The 26,177-nt window shown below is 42.1% G+C and overlaps 2 protein-coding genes across 2 annotated transcripts; both read left to right on the plus strand.

Moving 5' to 3' along the window:
* Window positions 1-13,725: 13,725 nt before the first annotated feature.
* Window positions 13,726-17,204, plus strand: tlx1 (T cell leukemia homeobox 1). The gene is made up of 3 exons (XM_004572016.2): window positions 13,726-14,265; window positions 14,981-15,218; window positions 16,050-17,204. Exons 1-3 carry the CDS (start codon window positions 13,815-13,817, stop codon window positions 16,258-16,260), a joined length of 900 nt encoding a protein of 299 aa, XP_004572073.1. The 5' UTR covers window positions 13,726-13,814; the 3' UTR covers window positions 16,261-17,204.
* Window positions 17,205-21,243: 4,039 nt separating this feature from the next.
* On the plus strand, window positions 21,244-25,445 carry sdhaf4 (succinate dehydrogenase complex assembly factor 4). Its single transcript, XM_004572017.5, has 3 exons — window positions 21,244-21,403; window positions 23,080-23,193; window positions 25,166-25,445. The coding sequence occupies exons 1-3, from the start codon at window positions 21,334-21,336 to the stop codon at window positions 25,273-25,275; spliced, it is 294 nt and encodes a 97-aa protein (XP_004572074.2). The 5' UTR covers window positions 21,244-21,333; the 3' UTR covers window positions 25,276-25,445.
* The last annotated feature ends 732 nt before the right edge of the window (window positions 25,446-26,177 follow it).

The following is a 26,177-nucleotide window of genomic DNA, read 5'->3' on the forward strand; positions in this document are numbered from 1 at the left end:
CCTAACAGTGTCAGAGAAAGAACTAGTGAGAAAACCAAAGGCATCCTGAAGTTTGGCACGAAGGGCATTACTACCAAAAATCATAATTTCAGTTTTCTTATCATTAAGGATAAGAGTATTTGCCAAAAGCCATTTCTTGACCTCACACATGCATTCTCGAAAGCTATTCAAAGACAGAGCAAGATCATCGTTTAACTCAAAATAGATCTGGATATCATCCGCATAATAGTGAAAAGCAATGTGGTATTTCTCAAAGATAGCACTTAAGGGAAGCATGTACAATGAGAAAAGGGTAGGGCCTAACACAGATCTCTGGGGGACACCACAGCAAACAGGTACAGCCGAAGAAGAGGATGTGGCCAAATGTACCGAAGAGAGCCGATTGGAGAGGTAAGATTTAAACCAATCCAAGGCAGCGCCCTTAATGCCTACAGTGTGCTCTAGTCTCGCCAATAGGATGTTATGGTCAACCATGTCAAATGCCGATGAAAGATCCAATAGCACTAGGACAGAGGTGCGTCCATTGTCAGCCATTAGTAAAAGATCATTGAAAACACGAAGCAGCGCTGATTCAGTGCTGTGATGTTGTTTGAAGGCCGATTGAAATTTATCATTTATATTATTCTCATCCAGGAAGGTCTGCAGTTGAAGCAGAACCACCTTCTCAAGAATTTTAGCCAGGAAGGGAAGCTTAGAAATCGGCCTATAGTTGGCAAAATCACTATGATCAAGGTTCCTTTTTTTTAGAACAGGTTGAATTACAGCATGTTTGAGAGCTGAAGGTACATAGCCAGAAAGCAAGGAAAAGTTCAATATGGACAATAAACAAGGTCCAATTGCATTAAAACAATCCTTGACTATACGGGATGGAAGAACATCATGTACAGAATTAGTATTGTTCAGTTTATCAATTAGACGCTTCAGAGTAGAGAGTGAAACGGGTTCAAATTGATAAAGAGTAGCAGAACAATCAGGAATAGACATACTATCAGTCACCAAAGGAAGAGTAGATTTAAGAGATAAAACTTTATCTAAAAAATAGTTCTATTAGCCGTGAGGGCTGGGGGGCTGGGAGGAGGTGCTGGCCGTCAGACTGGGGTCTGGGATGCGGGGCCTCCCTGCTACTGCAGATAAGGAAGTGGTCCGCTTGCCTCCACCCCAGAAAGAAGGGTTACATCTCCTGGGTCTAGGTGCGGCTTGCCCCTCTGAGGGCGGGGGTACCTGGACCTGGGATATAGAGTATGTTTGGAGAATGTGAATGTGTGTGCAGTGTCTATTTGTGTCTGTCTACACGTTGGGTGAGTGCCGAGTATTTGGTTGTGCATATGGGGTGGGAATGCACGTTTGTGTCCGCGTATGCCTGTTCGTCTGTGTCTATATGTCAGGTTGGGTCTTAGACTCCACCTCTCTGGGTACATCTCAGGCCCTCTAAAGTACGGAGGCCTATCTCCCCTCACCACACTCCCTGCCGGTGGTTGATGCCCTCAGACGTTGGTGTGTTGGTGGTTCTTGTTGACTGGGGCTGGGCGCTCATGTATGTACCGGCTCACTCCTGGTGGCCGATTGGCGGGGCCTGGCGCCTGTGGCCTGGCTGGGCTCCTTCCGGGGGGTGGGATGCCCTCAGGCCTCTGGCCTCTGGGCCTGAAGCTCGGTCCTCTCTGGCACAGCTGGCTGCCGGCAGAGCCTGCGGGCACGCCACTGCAACCCCCTCTGGCCTCTGCTCCGTAGCTGCGGGGTGACCTCTCCTTGGGGCTCTACTCAGCTCTTCCCAGGAGGGTGGCACGGTTCCCCCCCTTTGGTGGTCCTCCTCGGGTCCTTGTACTCTGGGGCCTCTGGATATCTGGGGCCTGGATCTCCTCCATACCTGCTTCATACCCTGGAGGACAGGGCTGTGGCTCCCCACACTCCCTAGCAGATCATTACATGGAGAAACCTTGGGAATACAAGCATGCTGATCCACACAGGTATGCACACAGGTGTACACACGGGTATTCACAGACGCAGACTACAGCTTTCTTGGCTGCTGCCTCAAAGCACATTGTGCACTGTCTATCTTGCGTGCTGCACAATATCGTTTATTATTTAGTATCTACTGATATCTACTGCTAGCTGGTTTATTGTGACGGTGCTTTTTTTTTTATTATGTTGCTCTTTGTTGTTTGCTTTCTCTTCTGTTTTTTTTCTCCACACAGGTGATCCAGGCATTTTTTTTTCTTTCTTCCCCCCCTTCTCACCGTCTCTTCTCCCCTTTGGTTTTCTTTCTCTCCCTCTCTTTCTTTCATTCTTTCTCCCTTTCCTATCCCCCAGTCATGTCTGTCCCGTTTGTAGCAACCGAAAATAAAATAAATTCATAATTATAATAAAGGTCAATCAAATGGACCAATATGGCAAGGCCATGACGATCTACTTGGTAAAATAAATCCGCTTGGCATCTTTCTTGGCCTTAAGACAACAATTCTGATGGCTAAAGATCCAAACGGGACAAAATATATATATATATATATATATATATATATATATATATATATATATATATATATATATATATATATATATATATATATATATATATATATAGGAGGCCCCGGGGCAGACCCAGGACACGCTGGAGAGATTATATCTCTCGGCTGGCCTGGGAACGCCTTGGTATTCCCCCGGATAAGCTGGAGGAGGTGGCTGGGGAGAGGGAGGTCTGGGCCTCTTTGCTTAGGCTGCTGCCCCCGCGACCCGGCCCCGGACAAAGCGGATGAAAATGGATGGATGGATGGATGGATGGATATATATATATATATATATATATATATATATATATATATATATATATATATATATATATATATATATATATATATATAAAAACACCCAGCACGCCCCTGCGGGTGGTTTATCCTTCAAGCTCGGGTCCTCTACCAGAGGCCTGGGAGCTTGAGGATCCTGCGCAGTATCTTAGCTGTTCCCAGGACTGCGCTCTTCTGGACAGAGATCTCCGATGTTGTTCCTGGGATCTGCTGGAGCCACTCACCTAGCTTGGGAGTCACCGCACCTAGTGCTCCGATTACCACGGGGACCACCGTTACCTTCACCCTCCACATCCTCTCGAGCTCTTCTCTGAGCCCTTGGTATTTCTCCAGTTTCTCGTGTTCCTTCTTCCTGATATTGCTGTCATTCGGAACCGCTACATCGATCACTACGGCCATCTTCTTCTGTTTGTCTACCACCACTATGTCCGGTTGGTTAGCCACCACCATTTTGTCCGTCTGTATCTGGAAGTCCCACAGGATCTTAGCTCGGTCATTCTCCACCACCCTTGGGGGCATCTCCCATTTTGACCTCGGGACTTCCAGGTTATACTCGGCACAGATGTTCCTGTACACTATGCCGGCCACTTGGTTATGGCGTTCCATGTATATATATATATATATATATATATATATATATATATATATATATATATATATATATATATATATATATATATATGACATCACATGACCATACCAGTAAAAAATACAAGTCCATACATAGTAAGTGGTGATACCAATATTCAAAAAATTACACAAGCTTAGTGTGGGAATTCAACTGGCTTGTTGAAATAAACACAAAATGGGTCCTGCCCACAGACACCAACAACAACAAACAGAAAGAAAACCGATTAAGTCAGCCAGGGAGTGACAGAGGCATTGCAGAACCTTGATGCTTTCTTTTTCAGCTATTCTGTGGTAGATTTGCTGCTGTGCTTGCTCATTGTCCTGTTACAATTTTGTCCATGTGGCCTCTGTGCATTATCAAACGTGGCCAATTTGCTCTCATATGTCCAAAGGATATATCAAAAGCCGTGGAGTTTTGGTGCTTCTAGACCTGTCTGCTGCTTTTGACACTGTGGACCATAACATCCTTCTATCCCATCTAGAACATAAAGACAGACTCAAAGGCACAGTTCTGACTTGGTTTAAATCATATCAACAACTAGAAGTTTCTCTTTACATGTGGGAGATTGTTCTTCTATAAAGGCACCTCTCACTTGTGGAGTGTCTCCAGGGCACATTCTGGGCCCACTTCTTTTTTCATTGTACAGGGTGGGCCATTTATAACTGAAACTACGGATACTGGATGCCTGTGCTGGCATTTCTCCTGCAGTGTGTGAAGAGTGGGAGAAGAGGGTTGCATTGACAATCCAACACAATGGGCAGCACATTGAACACATTTTATAAGTGCTAAGAAACTTGTAAATAACTCATGAAAGAATAAAGTTACATTGAAACCAAGCACACCATTGTTTTTCTTGTGACATTACCAATAAGTGTCACATGGCCCTCTTCCTATTGAAAAAACAAAAGCTGTATCCAAGATGGCCGACTTCTAAATGGCCACCATGGTCACCACCCATCTTGAGGAGTTTGCCCCCTCACATATACTAATGTGCCACAAACAGGACTTTAATATCACCAACCATTCCCATTTTATTACAGTGTATCCATATAAATGGCCCACCCTGTGTATGGGGTGTGTCCTTGAAAAACACAACTGTCATGGTCCTGGGTCTGGGGACCCTGTGTCTATGTGTCTTCTGATTTACGGGTATTCTTTGTTTTAGTGTTTGTCATGGTTTAGTCATTTGTCAATCAATCAATCAAGGCTTTATTTGCCACGTGCAGGTTGCCCTGCAGTGAAATAGGACCCCCCCCCGACAACACAGACATCACATGGGGATACAGGTCGGAGATCAGTAGCGTTACAGAAAAAAAAACACTGAAATATACACTACAATGGGAAAGAACAAGAGGAAAAAAAGAGACCTCTACTCATGCTGGGCTCCTGGGAGGACAGCATGAGAACAGGAAACTAAAAAACTCCTCTGCACAAAAAAGCACATAAATGTCCACAGCACAACATTATGGAGCACGTGACAAGCCACAGGGTTGGATGGGGGGTGAGGAGTCATCCGAAACAAACACAGCAGCCATCCTGCCCAGCACTACCATTCCAGTGCGGGCTCAGACCCGCCGTGTTCCCCAGGAGGGAACAAGCGTCGAAGGCGTTTGGAAAGGGAGGGAGGATGAGTGTGTGCATATCAGTGTATATGTATGTGTGTGTGTGTCCAGAGTTCAGCTGAGACAGTGTCCTTCGCCCTGCTAGGCTAAGTAAACAGTCTTCCAGCCAACCCAGGTGGCCTTGCATGGAATGGGAAGGAACAGACTAAACACAGTCGTTTTCAGGGTGTTTTTGTTCGGCTCCAGCCTTGAGACCGCAGCTGGCGCCAAAAGGGTATCCGCATGAAGTGATGGTGGTTTTTACTTTAGTGCGAACAGCTCATATGAATTTCAAAGCAGTTCTAACAGTCCAACACTGGTCTCTCAATCTCCCGTTGGAGAGCCGCGAGCTTCCGCATGATGTTATCAAACTTGCGCTCTGTGATGTTGTCATTCTTGTGCTCAAAGAGCCGATTCTAAGAACTCACGACCGCAGTGAGCTGCTCAAAGATATGATCCAATTTGCACTCAGAGATCTTATTCTGAGTATTCATGGCAGCCGTAGCCTCTCCAAGATCTTATCCGTGCTGCACTCAATGAGCCCATTTTGAGAAACTCACGCCTCTTTCCATCGTTCCAATCCCAGCCGGCAGCCTTGTGGGGGTTTGAACAGCCGGTTCCGCTTTCTTAATTCTTCGATAAGTCAGGGCCAAGCCAGCTCCGATCAGCCAGAACCATAGCTCGACTGGCCATCGGGCATACCGGGCATTTGCCCGGTGGGACGATTTTTCGTTTTGAATGGGCCGATGTTTTGTTGTCGTTGTCTTTTTTTCGTAACCGTGTAAACAATGAAAGGTGGCGGATTGGACAGATCCTGGCAGGCATGTAAAAATAACTCAATTGTTTGGTAGTGGCTATGGTGGAGCTTTCACAGATACAGTAAAATTAGCAAGTGGTGGAGGCCAGCAGGTGGATGGGGGAAAGGGGAGGCGGAGGTGGAGAGACCCAAGGCGGCTGCCGGTCCAACTGTCAGGTGAAATGAGCTTCAGGTAAGAAGTTATGACCTGCAGTCTATCTGGGTCAGATATAAACCAAGTTTAGGTGGAGTTTATTTTCGTTGTGCTAACTTTTTACAGTCAGTTACAATAGCTTGTACTGTGTACTAGCTAGCATGATGGAGTTTCTATACAGTTGGGTGGGTGCTATGATGTTACTGGTGAACTTTATTTTATTCATATGGTTAGTTAGTAGAGTTGCCAACCGTCCAGTAAAAAACGGAATCCTCTGGTATTCAGAGTTAATATTATGCGTTTCGTATTGAGCTGAAAATAAACGGGATTTGTCCTGTACATAGGCTACAATAAAAAAAAGACAAAAAGCTGGAGTTATTCTGTGTCTTTACGCTGTCAGCTGCCTCTTCTTCTCTCATTCTCCCCCCTCCTTCTCCTGCTGCTACTGAAACTGATCAATGATCAGTGGCGTTTCTGCCACAAGTCCCGTCTCTCTTGCTTGTTTATCTCCCGCTTTGCGCCAGAAAGAGGAAACTAGCGGAGGTCGCGTTAAACAGCAGCAGCGCCTTTAAACGTGATAAGCGGTTGTTAGAATTTATTTAATATTAATTTCTAGTATCAGCTGATGTTTGCTGGAGTCACAGCTGTAACTTTGTGTGGTCATGATGTCGGTTTGGATATGTGGTGAGAGGGAAACATGAAGATGAAACCAGGAGATGTCCTTACTGGATCATCAGAGCTGAACAGGTGATGGAGAAACAGGTTTACCTTTTAGGTGACAGGAATGAGTTGAAGGGAAGTTATGAACTGTTTCTGAGAGACAAATAACACCAGGATCCTTTTCTAAGTAGCTGACAGCTGGTAACTGTGCAGGGGCGGGTCTAGCAAAGTTTTGCCAGGGGGGGCAGGTAGGGCATTAACAGGGAGAGGGGGGCACAAAGAAATACTTTTCTTTCTTATTCTCATTTAAAATTTCTAGCTTTTAACAAATAATTATCCGAATCTTACAACCAAAATTTTCATCTGATGTCAAATTTATAGAAATCCATTATTGTACATAGTAAGTTTTTTTCAGGGTCCCAACATAATTTCTTCAGAAGAAAGTACTGTACATGATGCCAGTATTTTCCCACGTTTTCTAGATTCTGTACCAGTACTTTGTGTAAAATGCCATCAAAAAGTCAATTAAGTTTTATTCTTTTTCAGCTGTCTTTCTGTCTCCTTTCACTTTTAAAAGGTTGCCATGTTAGAAAAAATATTTTGCCCTGCCATGCTGTTTATTGATGTGGTAAATAAATAGTTTATGAAAATATCACTAAATCTGTCATTTATTATTTTTAATATTCAGTAATGGTCATGTCTCACCTCTAGTCTTCTCTGTCTTAATTTCAGGTTTCCACCATATGTTGTAGATAGTTCAGGAAGTTAACTCAACCAAGCAGTCTTTGGGTTTCGGCTAAGTACTGTTTAGAATACCAGAATAAGGAGGATGGTGTACGTTTAAGTTTATTAGATTGATACATATGTACCAACAAGACAGTGTACATCACTGTCACAACGACGTTTGTTTTCATTCAAAGGCTTTATGGTTTTTCCTATAATACCTGGTGGGCCGGTCTCTAGTCAAAATGCCCGGGCTGATTTTTTGTCCCAGTCCAGCCCTGGCCAGAACCCTGTTACCATGGTTCCGAATAGGTAGATATCTTCAGCACCCAGGCTCACCCAAGCGTGTCAATTGCATTTAGGGACCAGTTGATCCAATCCATAATTCCTCTTTTAGGTTTTAGAGAACAGACTGTGAGAGAATGTTCCAGGGAAAAGTAATACAAAAAACACGAGACTAGACAAGGACACAAGAGGCTAAACAGGGAAGCTAAGGGAGAGGAGGAGGAGAAAAGTGCGACCGCCCTCGTCAAGAGCAAGAGCAGAAGATAAATATGGTTTGTACTTCACTTCCTTAGTTCTTTTCAGATTATATGTGTTTTATGTGTCATGTCGAGTTAGTTATGTTCTCATGGCTATTCTTCCCCGGTCCCAGTGTTGGGTCCATATCTCAATGTGTGTCTCTGGTTTCTGGTTGTTTTATTTTGATAGTCTTTGTCCTGTGTTCAGTGTATTTAGTTTGGCTTTCCCTTTGTCTTGTAATGTCAGATTTGCCCCAGCTGTGTTCCCAGCTGTTTCCCATCCTCTCATTACCTTGCGTGTGTATTTAAGTCCCCACTTAATTTATATCACTTTATTTCATCTCTTTATTTATATGAAAGAAACTATAATGTGGTGGGGCTTGTTTATTTCTTGTTTATTTTTTGTGTTTGTTTGGTTTTTTTTGTTTGTTTTATTTTTGCTTCATATGTTGTTTGTTTAATTGAAGACTCAAAGAAAATTTAATGAATGAGAGGTAAAACTTGAAGGGGTAGAGACAGTGTATACTATCCGGTCATTAAGTCTGACGTCACTAGCCGTGTCTGGGTCTAAACTCCGCTGCAGGTCCATATATCAAACGATCACTGTGGCATTACTGAGAGTTGAAAAACTGTCTAAAGTCTTTCATCTTTAATAAAATGATCAGCGTTCTGCTCTACCAGGTGTAACAATTGAGTTTAACATCCAGGCATCCATGAAAATGGAATTTATGACATTTAACGGAGTTAGAAGTTAGCAGGGAGTTAGCTCGCTAGCTTCTATCTAAATACAATATAGCATGTCCTGACTGCGGGGTTTTGGAAACAAATTAAAACGTACAGCTCTGTTATCACTTCCAACATAAATGAAGACAGAAAACTAAACAGCAGTGACGTTTGTAGGGTTACTGAAGTTGGGCTAGCTGGTATATAATGATAATAATAATAATAATAATAATGGATTGGATTTATATAGCGCTTTTAAAGGCACCCAAAGCGCTTTACAATGCCACTATTCAATCATTCTCGCATTCACACACTGGTGGAGGCAAGCTACAGTTGTTGATGTGCTACGTGACCGCTAGCGACACAGCTATGTTAGCATAATATAAATAAGCTAAATTTTTTCCACTCGATAAAAGTTAACGGTGGTCAGGAACAAATGCAATCGCATGGCAGGATGCTGTAAAAGGACCAAACTTCAGCCAGGAGAACAGCTGAGATAATCCATCCACAATACGAGGTTAGTCATTCATATACTGCTGCATGGGCTGGGCTGTAGTTACATCCTAAGGTTTTAAAAACTGAGCTTAAATAAATGAGCTTTTTGAGATTAAATAGAAGAAAATACATAACATTAAACATGTTACCAACACAAAAGTCATATTACACGCAGACTACTTTAGGCCCGGAAGTAGCCTCGTCGCATCATCACTTAACGACCAGATAAGTGTATACTTCTGCCTACTCCTTTTCAAACAAAAAAAATGGAATGATATTTTGTAATGATTGTGAATGTACATGTTTGAAATAAAAATGAACTCAACTCAACTCTTTCCCTCTTTGGAGTGGCTATAAACACTGTTGCTGAGATACTGTGTTTATTGCTATTCATTTATCATGTTTTCTTTCCATTTTATTCTATTTTAATTTGAAGTATTTTGTTTAATTTTCTAAAAGTTTAGTGTAATTTTTCTTGGGGCTGTATACTTTTCATGTACAGCACTTTGGTCAACTCTGTTTTAAATTTGCTATATAAATAAACTTGGTACTATTCCAAAAGTCTTGGTTTGCTTAGATGCAATTTTGCAAGCCTAAGCCATGCTGCCATGTTTGTTCTGCCTTGTGTGTGTGTGTGTGTGTGTGTGTGTGTGTGTGTGTGTGTGTGTGTGTGTGTGTGTGTGTGTGTGTGTGTGTGTTTTGGAGGGGGGGATGGGGGGACTGTTTGTTTGGAGAGAAGACACTTGATCTCAGCAGCCCTTCCAAAGACCGATGGGCAGGGGGATTTTTGTTTAGACTTTAACATTTAACATATATGTCTTTTGTCCTGTCTTCCTCCTCTCACTCCTAAAAGCTTTCAGCAGCTGCCCCTTCCTGAGCTTATTCCTATTGGAGGGGAGTTTTTCCTTCCCACTGTTGCCAAGTGCTTGCTCAAAGAGGTCCCCCTGATTGTAGGGGTTTTCTCTAGTATTATTGTAGGGTCTTTACTTTAAGAGATAAGATAAGATAAGACTTTGTTGATCCCACGACGGGGATGCGTTACCTCAGCTCAGGTACAGATATCAGAAGGAAAATACAAAAAATACAAATAAAATAAAGAATAAAATTTTAAAAAGTAAGATAATACACTATATACAACGGTAGCATACACAGTATGTGATTATGGATATGGTTGTGGAAATATGCAAGACATAAACTATATAGCTTAACATAACTATTCTACCACTACTAGTCCAATGTATAGACATGTTCACACACACACAGGTGCACACTAAATATACATATGTATACACATACATACATATATACCTGCACACATCCATACACATAGCATATACATCTGGCTAGAAGGAGACATCTTTTTAGGGGCAGGGATAGCTCGGTAGGTAGAGTGGTCGCCCCATAATCGGAAGGTCGTAGGTGCGAATCCACTGTACCTTCCCTGCACACTGCTCCCCGTGCACCTGCTTACTGGCTGCCCACTGCTTCACTGAGTGAATGGGTCAAATGCAGAGAGAGTAAGTATACATTATAATTATTACAGAAGGTCCATTATGCATGAAGTGGTGTCCGTGGATGTCCACAATGTCCAGTTACTTATGACTTTGTGATTGAGGAGTTATAGAGTCTAACTGCTGTTGGGATGAATGATTTGTGAAAGCGCTCCTTCCTGCAGCAAGGGTGCCTCTTGAGCTTGATATAAAGTCTCTTAAGGCAAATGTTGTTATGATTTGGTGTTATATGAGTGAAACTGAACTGAATTCAACCTGTTAACTGGGGTCTGTAGAGTCTAAGATTTAGCAAATGCAGTTTTGCAATTTCTCTGAGCAGATTTTGCATTGACTTGGGGTGAATTTGCTTTAGCTTTCACTACTTGGAAGCTTTTGGCAATTTGTTAAACCATACAGGTCTTTGATATCAGTTGTTTGCTGGGTCGTTTTTTTTAATATGACACATGTGAACATGTGATTTCTGATCAGGTTATTTTAACTTTGGTCTTTGCATGGGCATTACTTAGTTAGGGTCACAACCCAAGATAAGGGTCTGTGTAACTTTGAAGCTAATAATAATCCAAGCTTCCTTCACTTCCTCCTTATCATACCCATTTTCAATGGGCTGAAGAATAAAGCTATTGTGGAATTCCCAAAAGCTGCAATTTTCTAATTGTGACTTATGGCTGTCTTCAGAGGAGAGACAGTCCCAAAAGATTCCTGTGTTGTATTTTTTGTCTCTATGGGTAATTTCTCCCTTCATAATTAAATAGGGTTGATTTTTTAAAAATAACACAGGCATTCACACTTTATTAACGAAGGTACAGACATGCCTGCTTTGATGGCTCCACCAATCCATGTGAGGAGGAAAAAAAACATTAAACACCAGTCTGCGGGGCCCACGAAACTGTGCTCTCTAAATTTCTTTTTATTTATTATGACTGTAAACGTCATAAACACTAAACTAGAAAAATTAAGACAAACACACACACAAAAGAAGCATAAAAAGAGTGTAAGATTCTAGTAAATAGGGATTCGGGTGTCATCTAAGGTTTTAAGTTTTATTTTTTTAACTGAGAAACCTTATTAAAAAATCAGATCAGAAGACATGACACAAGTACTCGGGGCAGTGATCAAACAAATGTGTAAAAGTACTCTGGCTCTATAATGTTCTGTGGTAGCCTTTTCTACAGGCAATACTTTTCAGCTTCAGTTAACGGTGATTATTCTGCTTATGCTGCTTAAAGAGCCTGTTTCCATTTTAGTCAAGTTTTTTTCCAGACTCCATGAGGCCCTTTGGGCTGAAATGAAAACGGCGACTTGATCATTTAGTTTACTGTCGGAGCCTCTCAGTGACATATTAGCGCTTTAATCACACACTCAGTTTTCTATAGCTGATTTTTTTTTCCCAGTAGAAAGTTCAGAGTTTAGAGCTAAAATGCTCGTTCATGTTTGGAGCCATAAACTCGCATTTTGTAATAAATAAAATTATTTCTGAAAATCACTTTAGTTCAAGGAAATGTATTTCCAAAAAACAGCAGCTGTGTTTTAGTGCAGTATTCCGTTTTAAAGCTGCTTTTCATGAAGAGATAAAACTTCCAAAACTGATTTCCTTGAAACCACGCTTGGAGTTAAGTTCAGTCTTGCGTTGTATTAGTGAGCTACTGCATTTGATCCTTGTAATTTAGCAGCCTTTCCCCTAATGTTCATTATCGGTCCCGTTTTAAACGAAGACCTGCACTTTAGTGTGCAGAAACGCTGCTAGGCATTAAAATTTGATGTCGACCGACTGGCCAGTGAAAACTCTTTAAAGGTATCAAATAGTAATCCCCACGTTAAGTAATTAAGTCCCAGTGGCTTTTAGGAGAGAAAATCAATAAACTGTGCGGTTTAATTTTTCATTCACTTGACGAGGAGTTTCTATAGTTGTGTCTTGAAATAAGCAAAATATAAAAGTTACTATATTAATTTTAATATTGCTATGATCTACGATCCACGATTGAATAAATTTAGAACTGTTTGTTCTGTTAAGCTGCGATAAATATCGTCCTAATTTAAATCCGCGCATAGTCATCGATCATTTCCAGAATCGTTAATATTTAAAATAAGTGTCGAAAAACAACATGCTATTTGTGTGTATTAACTTCAATTTTGAAATTTATGTTAGTTTTATTGTCTGCGGGGAAAACATTCCAGCAGCACCGTGTGCAGTTCTGCTTCGGTTAAACGGTGTTTGTGTCCCATCATCCCTCTAAACATGAATTAATGATGTCGATGCAACAACAAAGGAGCAGCGTACCATTCATTTATTTCAGTGATTCATATTTGAGCCCATTAGACCAAACTATCAATGTTCCCAATTTTTGCAGCATAGATTAAAATTGACTGCGTTGTGTTCTTTGAACTGGGGCCATTTCTTTGGTTGCAAAGAGTTCAGTTCACGGAGCCACTTCAGCCGTCAGACCGTCGGCCGATCACAGAATTTAAATGTAACGGGGTTCAATGCATTTTTTCTCTACCTGCGGGGTCTATAAACACTGTTGCTGAGATAAATGTATGAAATGTTAAAAAAACAAAAAAACGAAAAATGTGTAAATGCTACTCAAATTCCCTTAAGCAAAAAAAAATGTCGTTTTTGTTTTCTTCATTCATATTTCTACAGCTCCTCTTAGCTCAGCGCCGCGCAGCTGGGAGAAAATGGCCCAAACTGAATTTTCAATCTTTTCCCTGCGGTAATTCACACCAGCGCTGGAACAAATGAAAACTACTGAATTTAGCGTCAGAGAATGAAGAAAGAGCACAAACGGTTTGTTTCAGGTTGTTAAGCTAAATATTCGGCTGAAGGCCTGAAGGCCCGCACAGTAAATGTCCAAAAAAGTGCCAAAAGCACAAACATCTTCAATTGTTTCCAACTGATCGTGTGCGGCGGTTAATTTGTGTTTTAGAGAGCAGTGGCCTGTTTAACCAGTTGAGCTCGCAGGCCTGAAACCGGATCTTCATCTCTGTCTAATCTCTGGCAGTTTGACTGGTGTCCTCGTGCGCTGGGAGGGGAGTATGGGATGTGGGGGTGTTGGGGTTCTCCTGCAAACGCACACAGAAAGACGCATGCACTAGAACTGCCGGAGCTCGCGTGAGCACATACATTAGAGTTCAGGAAGTGGCGCGTGAAGCAGCCTAAATTCCTCGCGCAGGAGCGGGGGCTCGCGGCGGCTCGTGGAAGCCATGGATCACATAGGGATACTGGGGGCGCACCTGCAGCAGCACGCGCAAGTGGAGTCCATCAGTTTTGGCATCGATCAGATCCTCAGCAACGTGGAGCAAAGCTGCATGTTGGACACGAGGATGCACGAGCCGGACTACGGACACCTGGCCTACAACAGCGGCGCGAGCGGCGGCGTGAACGGAGGTTTCACGTGCAACAGCAGCGGATATAACGGCACCGGCAGCGCGTGCGGGATGTCTTCCCTCGGCGGTGCTTATCAAATGAGTATGGGCGTGAATATGAACGGTGCTAACGTCAACTCCGCCGGGGTCATCCGTGTCCCCGCTCACCGGCCTCTGAGCGCCGGGAACTCTTCCATGCCTGCGATGAGCGGGACCATCAACAACCTGACAGCGCTCACGTTCCCATGGATGGAGAGCAATCGACGCTACACTAAAGACAGATTCACAGGTATCCACTTATTATTATTAGAATTGCTAGAAGTAGTATTTATTGGTCCTTCCTATGATGAAAATGTAAATGTACCTGGCAGACTGTTTTGCGGCCTCTCTTCATTTTGTAGCCCGATTATTCATTGTTTAAAATAAAAAAAGAATAATATGAGTGTGTGTGGAAGAGAGGATAAAATAGCAATACTAAACGTTAGTTTAAACTCGGTACTTTTTAATTAAAAGCAAATGTCCACTTACAATAAAACGGGGGGAAGAGAAGAATCCGTTCTTCTCAGCAGTAATTTGTACACAGACAGAATACGCGTGAAAACCTGTGGCTGCCTCTCTGTGTTTGTGGAGCCGCTAGTGTTTAGTAACTGCACCGTGTTTCTAATATAAAAATATTGATTTTAAATTTTGAAAATATAATTTTGTTTATAACTAAATATGTGGCTGATTTGCCGTAAGGCAATGTGGTGGTTTGCCCATGGTTTTTCAATCCCTGAATTAAAATATATATACATAATTTAAAAAATGATTTCTGCATTATATTAAAGGAAACTATTGATACGTGTGATATATGTAATAGTTTTATTTATTTTTACGGAGCTGCTTTTCTCCTGCTACGCTGTTGGTGCGCTCTCGGTTTCTTTTTGCTCTGCATATCCTGCTTCCCTGTCCTGTCTCATCCTGTCCTTTCCTTTCTCGTCCTTCTGCCCTTCTCTCCTGTTTAGTGTCCCTCTCACCCCTCACTGTAACACGTCGTGTAGGTCACCCTTATCAGAACCGGACACCGCCGAAGAAGAAAAAGCCCCGGACGTCCTTCACCCGCTTGCAGATCTGTGAGCTGGAGAAACGCTTTCACCGGCAGAAGTACCTGGCGTCGGCTGAACGTGCTGCGCTGGCCAAAGCACTGAAGATGACCGACGCACAAGTCAAAACCTGGTTCCAAAACAGACGCACCAAGTGGAGGTGAAGTTACCAGTGTATACGCGTTGGTACAAAATCTACCGAACATGCGCTGAACAGACATTCTTTATCAAAGACTGCGTGTCTATTTGGTTCCTAGGGGGTGTCAGGAAAACCATCTGTGTTTTTTAAAGGTCTCCTTGGATCCAAATACTCCACCATGAGTTTCCCTTTTGTGACGTTATCTTGTTGTGTTCTTATTTGCACATTTACCGTAAATCCTCATAGAGGTAGAGGCTGTGTAGCTTAATTTCATTGCAGGATTGTGGTGAAGTGCCTGAAGGCAGAAAACTTCCTCCCAATTTAACAAGGCCATTGGACAAATGAATTCAAATGAAATGAGCCTACTAATAGCTACTGGCATGTATATAGCTCAACTTGGAGACACTGAAACAGGCGCTCTGTGAAGATTTCTGGCTCTGTGACTATTAAAATGTGGTAATATTGTTGAACATTTCTCTGTCTGTAGAAATCTCTTTTTTTGTCCTGGAAATAATAATTTTCTGTGTCACAGAAAAGCTCAGGAAAGGCTTTTAATACTACTTTCCCATTTCTACATTTTTAAGAGCAAATTCAGCAACAGAAAACATTTTCATAATAATAACTATTAAAGATCAAACATCACTGATATTTGAAAGAAACTGTTTGCATTAGCCTATTTTAGTTAGACAGTTGAGCTACATGAAAACATACAGCATAACTCTCCAAATTCTCTGTGTCTCTCCCAAAACAAACCGATGTAGCCTGATTCTGATCCCCCGGAGTGTCACAGCTCGTGTTTGTACACTGTGCTGAATCTGTGCTCGATTTCATGTCACTCTGTTGTTGATACAGGCGGCAAACGGCGGAAGAGCGGGAGGCTGAGCGGCAGCAGGCCAATCGGATCCTCATGCAGCTGCAGCAGGAGGCCTTCCAGAAGACGATCAACCAACCCGTGACCCCAGACCCGCTGTGCCTACAGAACAGCTCTCTATTTGCCCTGCAGAGCCTGCAGCCATGGAACGAGAATACCGCAAAGATAAGCAGCGTAACTGCCTGCGAGTAGAATCAGCACAAACCATCCAGCAGGGTGTCCGAGAGACTGCTTAATAGCAGAGAAGCTGGCTAAAGCCTACATGCAAGGTCATGTCCCTGTTCTTGTTGTCACCCATCTACTGTCAGACAGACATTGAAGCGCCATCAGACAGAGTCCCCCAGCACTACTCGCTCTTAATGGGGATCACAGTCTGAGGTGGATCCTTCAGTGGTCTGGAGTGAATCCAGCTCTGCAGACACCAAGGTTTAATCTTCGGGAATAATTTGGAGGAGTACTGATGGACAGTGTTACAGAGTGGCATCGAAGAGTTGTTGTAGCTACTGTAATTTCCTAAAAGAGACTAAATGATTAATGGCTAAATAACGTATTTTCATATGGGGTCTCTTACAAAAAGAATATGCTTCTGCAATCAGTGTCTATCCAGCCCCTCACAGCAGTTTGTGATGTAACTGCCACTTTTCATCTGTTGACTTGTGTTGCTGGACACAAGTTTTCACCTTTTTGTGTTCCATATTATCCTACACTATGTCATGCACATGAAATGAATTTTGGCTTACAGCAGCATAAAAGAGCACTTATTTTATCACCTGAGATGAATAACAGCGAGAGTGAGAAGAGTAAACCTGTGTGTTTCACCCCGTCTTACTGCAGCTCGGCTATATATGGTCCAAAATCATCCGATTAATGGGGGAACAAATACCATGGCACTTTACAAGTACGTTTAACAAAAAACATACTTTTCACCACAGTTTAGCTCATATTACATTTTCTTTTCTCTTATTTTTGTAAAAGGCTTTTACAGACTGTATTTTCACCACTGTAAAGCAAAGGATCTTAGACCTGACACCAAAAAACAATGACACAAAGCTGCCGTGTGTTCATTTTTTGCCCACTGTGTGTGTGTGTGTGTGTGTGTGTGTGTGTGTGTGTGTGTGTGTGTGTGTGTGTGTGTGTGTGTGTGTGTGTGTGTGTGTGTACACGTATGCCGTAGTTTTCCCCGTGTGACACGCTAATGGCTGAAGTGAAAAAATAATGAATTTCTTCAAATACTATGATTGTGTTATGTTCTGTAATTTAAGTAGATGGAATTCTCTTCGCAGGCTATCGTTAAAGTATCTCACTGATTGTCAGTCACTTCTCACAGCACTTCCAGATGCAAATCAGGCGTTTGAATTTTGTTTTGCTTATTTTTTTGTCAGACAGATGTAGTTCTTCTCATACATTCGTGTATAAACAAAAACATAAATGTGGATATTTTCTGCTTTTTTTCACTGATGCCAACAGACTGCAGGAGCAGGTTTGTGCGTGTATACATGTGTGATGTGACATTTGCCAGGACTGGTTTCTGAAAGGCTGAAGGAGAATTTCATCATCCACTCAGAAACATCAGTGCTGAGCCGCTGAAGCTGATCCACACTGGAGCTTCCTGGAATTCCTTTCCCCCAACACACACACACATCCCTGCAACAGCCTGAAATCAGATTAAATCAAAATGTTGGGGCTGTGATACGTATACATTAATAAACACATCCCAATCTTATGTTTAAGAAAGACAACAAGGCAGCGAAAGAATCCACTGCACATCCAGGATCACAGCAAAACGTCCTGCTGGTCAGGCCAGAATAAATGCCCTGAGTAAGATAATGATGATGTGAGCTTCATGTGTTGCTTCCGAGCTCACCCTAGAGTCCTCTGAGTGAGCTCTGTCTTAAATGGAGAACAACACAGAGAAATGTGCCTAGATCAAAGTGAGCTGAGCAGTACCAGACAGTGGAAGTGTGGCTTTAGAGCATAGGTGTCAAACTCTGGCCCGCGGGCCAAATTTGGCCCGCAGCCTAATTACATTTGGCCCGCAAAGCCATACCAAATTATTATTAGAGCTGGCCTGCTGGTATTATACAGCTAATATATATATTGTTTAGTATTAAGCTTGGCTTGTTCCATATTCAGTTTTTCAGAAAAACTTGTTTGAGTCCATAAGAAGAGATTCATTCTTATATCTGGAGGAAGATTTTTTTTTCAGTAAATATTAACGTTAGCCCGCGACTTTGCTCCAGTTTTGAATTTTGGCCCACTGTGTATTTGAGTTTGACACCCCTGCTTTAGAGTAACCTACATATAAATCAAGATTATCTCCTGACCAGTTTTAGTACTTCTGAACAAAAGTCATTATCAGGGGTTAAAGTGGGCAACGGCTTTCTGGCACCTTCAGTTAACGAGCAATTAATTGAGTGCGTGTGTGTGTCTGTGTGTGTGCGTGCGTGCGTGCGCATGCTGCAGCCTGGTTTGCTTCCAGTGATGTCATTGACATACTTAAAAAATAATAAAAAAATAATGGTGTTGCACGGCCCGCTGCATCATACACTCTGAAGTGATTCTTTGCAACAGTTGAATCCTGTGGAGATGAGCAATTTTAAAAAGCTCTAGTAGGAGAGGGTAGGAGGGCCTTTACATAGTCGGTTGTTTATAAGGTCCCAATATCAGCTGTCCTATTTACAGTTTTTTACAGCCGCTAGGACACATGTCTCAATACTTAGGTCACTTTTGCAAAACTCTTCACACAATCCTCCTAACTGACCGTCAGCTTGGCAAAGCAGTTCATTTCACATTCAAAATGCACTACAACTACCAAAACACTTCATTCAGGTCTCAAATAAACTCATTCTTCCAGAACACTAGCAAAGGTTGACAGCCGACAAACACACTTTGTCACCCACAAAACAATGACCTAAAAAACACTAACAACATGTAGCATTACACAGTGTTTTCTTGTGTAAAACAAGGACACATCTCTGTTTATAATTTCAATATATGTTACTGGAATGAATCAGACATCATGCAGAATTCGTTAATATTTGTTTATGTATTTTTATTTTTTGCACTAAGTAATCCCAAAATACAAGAATTTGTATACACACCATCCACTGATACACATACAATAGTAATGCTAATCTACTCGGTCTTCTCCATTTGGCCACAGGTTCTCATCCACATCACATCTTATGTCATCTAGGGCAACACACCTAGGAAAGAATCTTCTGGCTGCCAGAATTGAAGGAGTTGAACAATTGAAGGAGTAACACCTGTGTAGATGTTCATCTACAATGAGAATCAGCTGTGGCTGGTTAAACTGCATTTTTAGATTTAAAATATGTTTCAATAAAATAATGCTGTTGGATTTTGCTGTCTTATTCAGTTTTGCATTGTGTTATTGTTTTGACCATAAGTTTAACAGTTTTGAAAACAGTATGTAAGCACATGCAAAATGTCCTGTACGTACAAAGGTTTTTGGCAGTTGTTGTGTCTGAGTGAGAAGATGATTCATGAAATTTGAGAGATGTAGTCATTGAATGCATTTTGTGCCAAAACAATGATAACTGGTCCTCAGTTTAGCCCACATAGACTTCTGTTGTGCTCACTGTGTGAGGAGTTTTGCAAACGTGACCTAAGTATTGAGAAATGTGTCCTAGCGTCTGTAAAAAACTGTAAGCTGATGCTGTGGCCAGTGTCTCTGTGAACTGGACTCATATGAGACTGGACTGTATATACTGGGTGTGTGGTTTTGCTTTCTCTCACTTGATTCAGGTGCCCAACACTTTTTTGTCCTGTGAAAACAGCTGACTCCACTGTCAACTGGCAGTACAAGAGCAGAGGGAGTTTCTCGTTCTTCATCTGGGCAGCTGAACACTCCAGGCGCACAGTGCTGTACAACAGTTAGAGGGCTAAGTTCCAAAACGAAACTGCATTTTAAGTGACTGTTAATAATAATGTTATATCATTACATTATCATTCTGCATGCTTTAATGTCAAAGAATTATTTTACAGCTGCTGCTTGAAATAAAGTTCAAGTATTTTAATTGCAAGTCGTGTCTGAAATTTTATATTTTCAATATATACCAATACTAGGGCCATAGTGTGTGTGTGTGTGTGTGTGTGTGTGTGTGTGTGTGTGTGTGTGTGTGTGTGTGTGTGTGTGTGTGTGTGTGTGTGTGTGTGTGTGTGGTGGTGCGGGGTATTGTATGAAAATGTTAATTTTGAAGGGATGATGACTGCCATTCCTTTAACCTCTTAGGTGGCATTATTTTATTGGCTGGTTGTTTATGATTCACTGTGTAAAGTTTTTATTCTAATAACTTTTGCTGCCACGTTAATTTGACAGCAAAGGTTATTCCATCTAAAATTTGGTGCACTGGAAATATAAAGTAGAATAACATGAAAACTCATCAATTTAACTCACTGGTAAATGCGGAGGTGCACATGATAAAAAGAAAAAATATGGCATGCATATGTTTATTATTGTTGTCATTATTATTATTATTGCTGTTGTTTTGTATTTGTATATTTAATTTTTCTTTTATCACTGTTTAGATCGGGACTATTTGTCATGATTATTTAAGTTTAATGGGAAAAAATACTTTTGTTGCACGTAAAAATAACACTCCATTCATTGTACCTGTGTGATGTAAATAAAACAGAAAAGTCCTCCACAGCTGTGAGATCACGTGTACAGTTCAGGTGTTGCAGGAGATCGTGTATCTTGTCTTGTACTGTGAACATTCTCCTAAGCCTTCCATCCTCGGTGGGTTTATCGGACAAATTTGGAAAAACTGTTTGACGTAGATGGGACGCAGCTGTGTAGTGACCCCGTGTTTTCCGTCCAGACCAGTGAGCTGTGATTTGCACACGCAGGCAGCGCTGAGCGCTGATTCAGGGAGCGGCTGCTCTGCTTTCCTTTGCATTCTGTTAGCAAAGCGCGCATTTTTGTACTGCTTGATCTCATTAATTTAACTGAAAATTAAAACTGCGAACTAGATTAAAATTGGATGAATTGCACAACCTGATTTTCTACATGTGAAGCTGTATTTTAATTAAATAATTAAACCGACGAGTCAATATCAAAACGGATATTTAGCCTTTATCTCCCCCTGCTGGCTGCATGCAGCACTGCACTGGCTCGCCGATCACTTTTCGTCGCTAGATGATGATGAAAATTGCGTAAATGTTAGTCGACAAACAGTAACGTCATTGTATAAGCGCAGGCGGTGTACATAGAAAACAACTGCTGGTTTCTGTTTTTCAGAGATGTCTCTTCTGCGCGTGTGTTCCAGACAGCTGTTCTGGAAGAGTCCAGCTGTGGAGCCGCTTTTCACAGGTCAGTTTGTTCGCTTCAGTAAGAGAAAACGGAACCTCGAAAATGAACTGTTCTTTAAATGCTTTATTTAATACATCTACCCGCAGAACAAAAGAACAGAGCCAGGAGGAGGTCCTGTACATAATTAATGAACAGAAGAGTCCGTATTCTAAATAGTGGATAAATGTTTCTTCTTGATTGGAAAGATGGTAAATGGCCTGTATTTATATAGCGCTTTACTCGTCCCTAAGGACCCCAAAGCGCTTTACACATCCAGTCATCCACCCATTCACACACTGGTGATGGCAGCTACATTGTAGCCACAGCCACCCTGGGGCGCACTGACAGAGGAAAGTTACAGACGGGATATGTTGCATTCTGTAAGGGAGAAAACTCACACTTCTTGACATTTAAGTGGGTCCAGAAGCAGCTGAGAAAGATCATAGATATGTGTTAATGTGTGCAACACACAACAACAATGTTCAGTGACTAAGAGCAAACCACAGCAGCCTCCGTGAACAGGATCCAGTAACTGTCACAGTGGCAGATATCCAGGAAAGGGTCTCTGGACAGCACCAGGCTAACAAAGAAGCTAACTGCACTCCACGAGCACCTGGCAGTACAAATGAACCAGCTGCTGATGGACAAGATTGACTTGGAATGGCTAAATGATTCCCAAGGATCCCCAGAAGGGACCAGTCCCATCCAACTACCACCAATAACCTGCCTCAATACAATAGGGAAGCACCTGTCAGGCATCATAAGTGCTAAGATGAACAGTACATGTTTCAATACATGATCAGGGCACTGAAGGGAATTGTCAAGCACACTAGAGGAGCAAAACATAAGCTAATGTTAGATGGAGCAGCCACACGAGACTGACCAGACTGAACAACCTGTGCACCGCCTGGATTGACCACAAGAAGGTGTATGTCTCACACATGGCTTCTAGAGTGCCTAGAACTGTACAAGATAAACAGTACCCTGAGAGCAGCAGCAACTCAGTGTTGATGCGGCGAACAGCACTACAGGGCAGGAGTGAAGGAAACATCGACTCACTGATCCATGCCGCTAACATCTGCAGCGGTGACATCAGAATGTCATTTGGACTGGAGAAATGTAATTGAGTGGTAACAAAGAGAGCAAAGGTAGTAATTGAAGGCAAAGGGGAACATTACTGAGGATAGCAATATGTACCTGGAAATCCCCCTGGCAAAGGGAAACCATGAAGAGGCGGCCAGGAAAGCCACAACCACCAAATATCTGCAGAGTAAGCTGAATGGGAAGAACAAGATCCAGGCAATCAACATCTACGCCCTGCTGGGATAATAAACTGGCCAAAGGAGGAAACAGAAGCCACTGACATCAAGACAAGGAACTTCCTTACCATGCATGGAGGATTTCACCCCAAACCCAGCACCCTAAGTCTGTATGCTAAGTGGAAGGAAGGTGGCCGAGGACTAGTGAGTGTTAACGCCAGTATACAGGAAGATAGGTACAACTGATAGTATGCATAGTGAATATTTTAGGCAGCAGAGACCTGAGAAAGAAGAAGAGCAAGAACAGGAACCATCATGGAAGGTCAGGCCCCTTCCATAGAAGAAGTGGCCAGGGTACAGATCTTCAACAAAACAAAAGTAGACAAGACGCCATTGAATAAACTGGAACCTAATACTTGAGTGTGTCTCTTCCTTCAGGGTGTTTGCGGGCAGCCAGCAGAGCGGTGAATGACAAGGAGCCATTGAAGAAGGCCAAAACCCCAAAAGGACGGTTTGACAACCTCGAAGAGACGAGCAAAGATGTACTAGAAAGTGAGAAAGAGACAAAGCGTTTCTGCATCTAGTTAACAAACAGTTACAAACTGCACTGAACAAGTTGACAACCAAAGTGATCAGCGAACAAACTGTAAATAATACTGTTAATAATCAGGGATGATGAAGAATGAAAGTGCTGTTTCTTTATTACAGTCTCTGTTTTTCGAAACACGAACAGAGATTAAGATAAAACAGGAGAGTAAAACTGTTGATGACCGCGTGGCCTAATTGGCCGTGTGTGTGGGACAGTGTTTAGCACTGTACTGGGTTCTCCTCCAACAGTCTTAAAGCATGCAGTTAGTGGAGTTGGGTTGGCTGGTCATTCTAAATTGCCTATAGTTGTAAATGTGAGTGTGAATGGTTGTCAGTCTCTCTGTTAGCTCTGCAACAGGCTGATGACCTGTCCAAGGTGTACCTCACCTTTCGTCCTGTGGCAGCTGGAATCGTGTCCTGCTCCAAATAAAATCAGAATTTCAGAGCTCCCAGTCAGAGTTTCAATCTGGAACTTCAGTTTGTACTTCCTATTCAGAAAGTCGGAGCCAACCCACCAACCCTGAGGGACCAGTTCAAGGTGATGGTGGTAGTGAGTTTAAACAGCAGTGGGACTGTAAAACTTTCATCTGTACTGCCACTGTTTTGGATTAAATAAGTGAGCCATAAGCAGCACACTGAGCCGCCTCTGTCCATGAACGCGCTGCAGGAGTGTGTTTAAGCTCTAAAAGCTAGTATGCTACATTGGTAGTTATACATGAATGTTTTTATGAGCATGCTATGGTTTTTTCTCACTTTTCAAACGTTGTTACTGGAACACACAAACTCAGGAGTCACATCCACGTTCTGTCCGACATCTGGGATTAGGGCTGCTCAATTAATCGAATTTTAATCACGATTACGATCTGGGCTTTCAACGATCATTAAAAATGACTGAGCCGATTATTAGCCCCTCCCTCATGCTTTACTCTCGCGCTGCTCCGTGTGGCAAATCGAGCGCACCTCTCTGCATTTCGAACACGCGTCACAACAATTAAGAGGACCCGAGGGAAGCTCGGAAAGCTAAGCAGAAGTTATTTGGAGAGGAGAGTGACTGCCGTTGGTTAAAAAGAGGTAAAAACCTTCAGTGGTGTGGAAACATTATGGGTTCATGGAGTCAGACTGGATCAAGTAGACACAGTGTGTAAACTTTGCTACAGTGTAGCTGCACCACAGAGCAACACTGCAAAGCTCACTAAACATAGATGTTTACATTTATTTCTTATATTGCAAACATTTGCACTGTTATCAGTATTTGCACTATTTTATATTATTTTTTTAAAGTCATTATTCAACACATTGTTATCGTTAAATAAATATCGTCAAATAATCGAGATCTCAATTTCAGTGAAAATAATCGTGATTATCATTTTTGCCATAATCGAGCGGCCCTATCTGGGATGTTGGTTTTTGGGAAGTGGTTATAGGGATTAAGTTTAGAAATGGCTCACAAGTGCAAACTGTAATCTCCAGAATGACCATGAAGTTAAATCAGAAACGGCCAAAGTCGTTGAAATGGATTCAAACTTTCATATTAAGAAACATTTTTAGACTATGTGCTTAGTCCTCCTAACAAAACATTTTCATTTGAATGGACAGTGCGTTTATTTAGACAAGGTATATTTTTATATTTAATATGCATTTTCATTACAAATTGGTCTACAGCACAGGTGTCGAATTCCAGGCCTCGAGGGCCGCTGTCCTGCTTGTTTTCCAACTAACCTGCCCTTTTAGCTTCTTATTGGCAAAGCACACCTGATCCAGGTGATCAACAGCAGGTAGGGCAGGGATATCTCAAAAACAAGCAGGATGCTGGCCCTCGAGGACTGGAGTTTGACACCCCTGGTCTAGAGGTTTCAAAAGGTCTGAAACTCACCTTATTGTAAACTGAGAAAAGGAAAACTGTCACTGAAGATCTCAATTACTCTTATTTTTTCAGAGTTCCCTGATGATGTGAACCCTGTGACGAAGGAGAAGGGGGGCCCACGGGGTCCAGAGCCAACTCGCTATGGAGATTGGGAGAGGAAGGGCCGGTGTGTAGACTTCTAGCTCATTATCTGTAAATTAATATGTACCTTATGAGTATGGAGATGTACTGTAAAATGACATACTGATGCAGTTTGGATATGTATGTAGCCATTAGTGGTTTTCTGTCTTTTGTTTAATCGTGATGGAGGAGCAACGAGCAAGTTGCCAAATTAAAGTAATAAAACAACAAAGATACACTTTGTGTTTTCATTGATGTCAATAGAAGTATGACTACAGAGACACCTCTGTTCTGCTAATCTATTGACAGAAGAATTCCCCCACGCTGTTTTTCTACCATTTTCATTTTATATCAAAGCAGGTGCAGGAATATAAGCAGGTGCTTGGGTTCACTGCATGTGGAACGTGCACACTTACGTTGTGTCTGGATCCTGTTACCATCATATACAGAGCTAACTGAACACTCAGGCCAGGCAACAATTACACATGAAAAAGTAATTAAATATCAGTCGAAACCTTTAAACACAGCCTTCAACTTCAAAGAGCCACAATAGTCTTCTGTCACAGACCTAGTTCATCTCATACTTAATGGGTTAATGTTCAAAAAAGTCAAAATCACTTACCGGTAAGAATTTTACGAGTTTGAGTTTGCACATTGATGGTGTTCTGCTACAGCTCTGAGAAAGACATGACTGTCGGTTCTTTCTCCACATATATATATGTTCAGGTTGATAAATATAAAAGTGCTGGGGTTACAGGATCGTGGTCCCATGTCCCTTCTTCAGGCGGCACCCAGCTGGGAACCATGGGCTAAGGCCCGGCTACCAGGCACCCTCCGCAGGCCTGGCGCCAGAGCGGGGTCCCCTTTAACCCTACATCGGTCAGGGTGAACTGTTCCCTCAGTGTTGCACTTACAGGAGCCTTTAACCAATAGAATGAATAAGAAAATATAATAATGATTCTAA

Source organism: Maylandia zebra, linkage group LG13 (genome assembly GCF_041146795.1).
Source record: "Maylandia zebra isolate NMK-2024a linkage group LG13, Mzebra_GT3a, whole genome shotgun sequence".
NCBI lineage: Eukaryota > Metazoa > Chordata > Actinopteri > Cichliformes > Cichlidae > Maylandia > Maylandia zebra.

Bases quoted from the DNA above. Each gene is read 5' to 3' on its own strand.
- sdhaf4 (XM_004572017.5), top strand. From the start codon at position 21,334: ATGTCTCTTCTGCGCGTGTGTTCCAGACAGCTGTTCTGGAAGAGTCCA. The intron at 21,404-23,079 runs GTCAGTTTGTTC...CTCTTCCTTCAG, and splicing joins TGTGGAGCCGCTTTTCACAG to GGTGTTTGCGGGCAGCCAGC. The intron at 23,194-25,165 runs GTGAGAAAGAGA...TTATTTTTTCAG, and splicing joins GAGCAAAGATGTACTAGAAA to AGTTCCCTGATGATGTGAAC.
- tlx1 (XM_004572016.2), top strand. From the start codon at position 13,815: ATGGATCACATAGGGATACTGGGGGCGCACCTGCAGCAGCACGCGCAA. The intron at 14,266-14,980 runs GTATCCACTTAT...TCTCCTGTTTAG, and splicing joins CACTAAAGACAGATTCACAG to TGTCCCTCTCACCCCTCACT. The intron at 15,219-16,049 runs GTGAAGTTACCA...TTGTTGATACAG, and splicing joins AACAGACGCACCAAGTGGAG to GCGGCAAACGGCGGAAGAGC.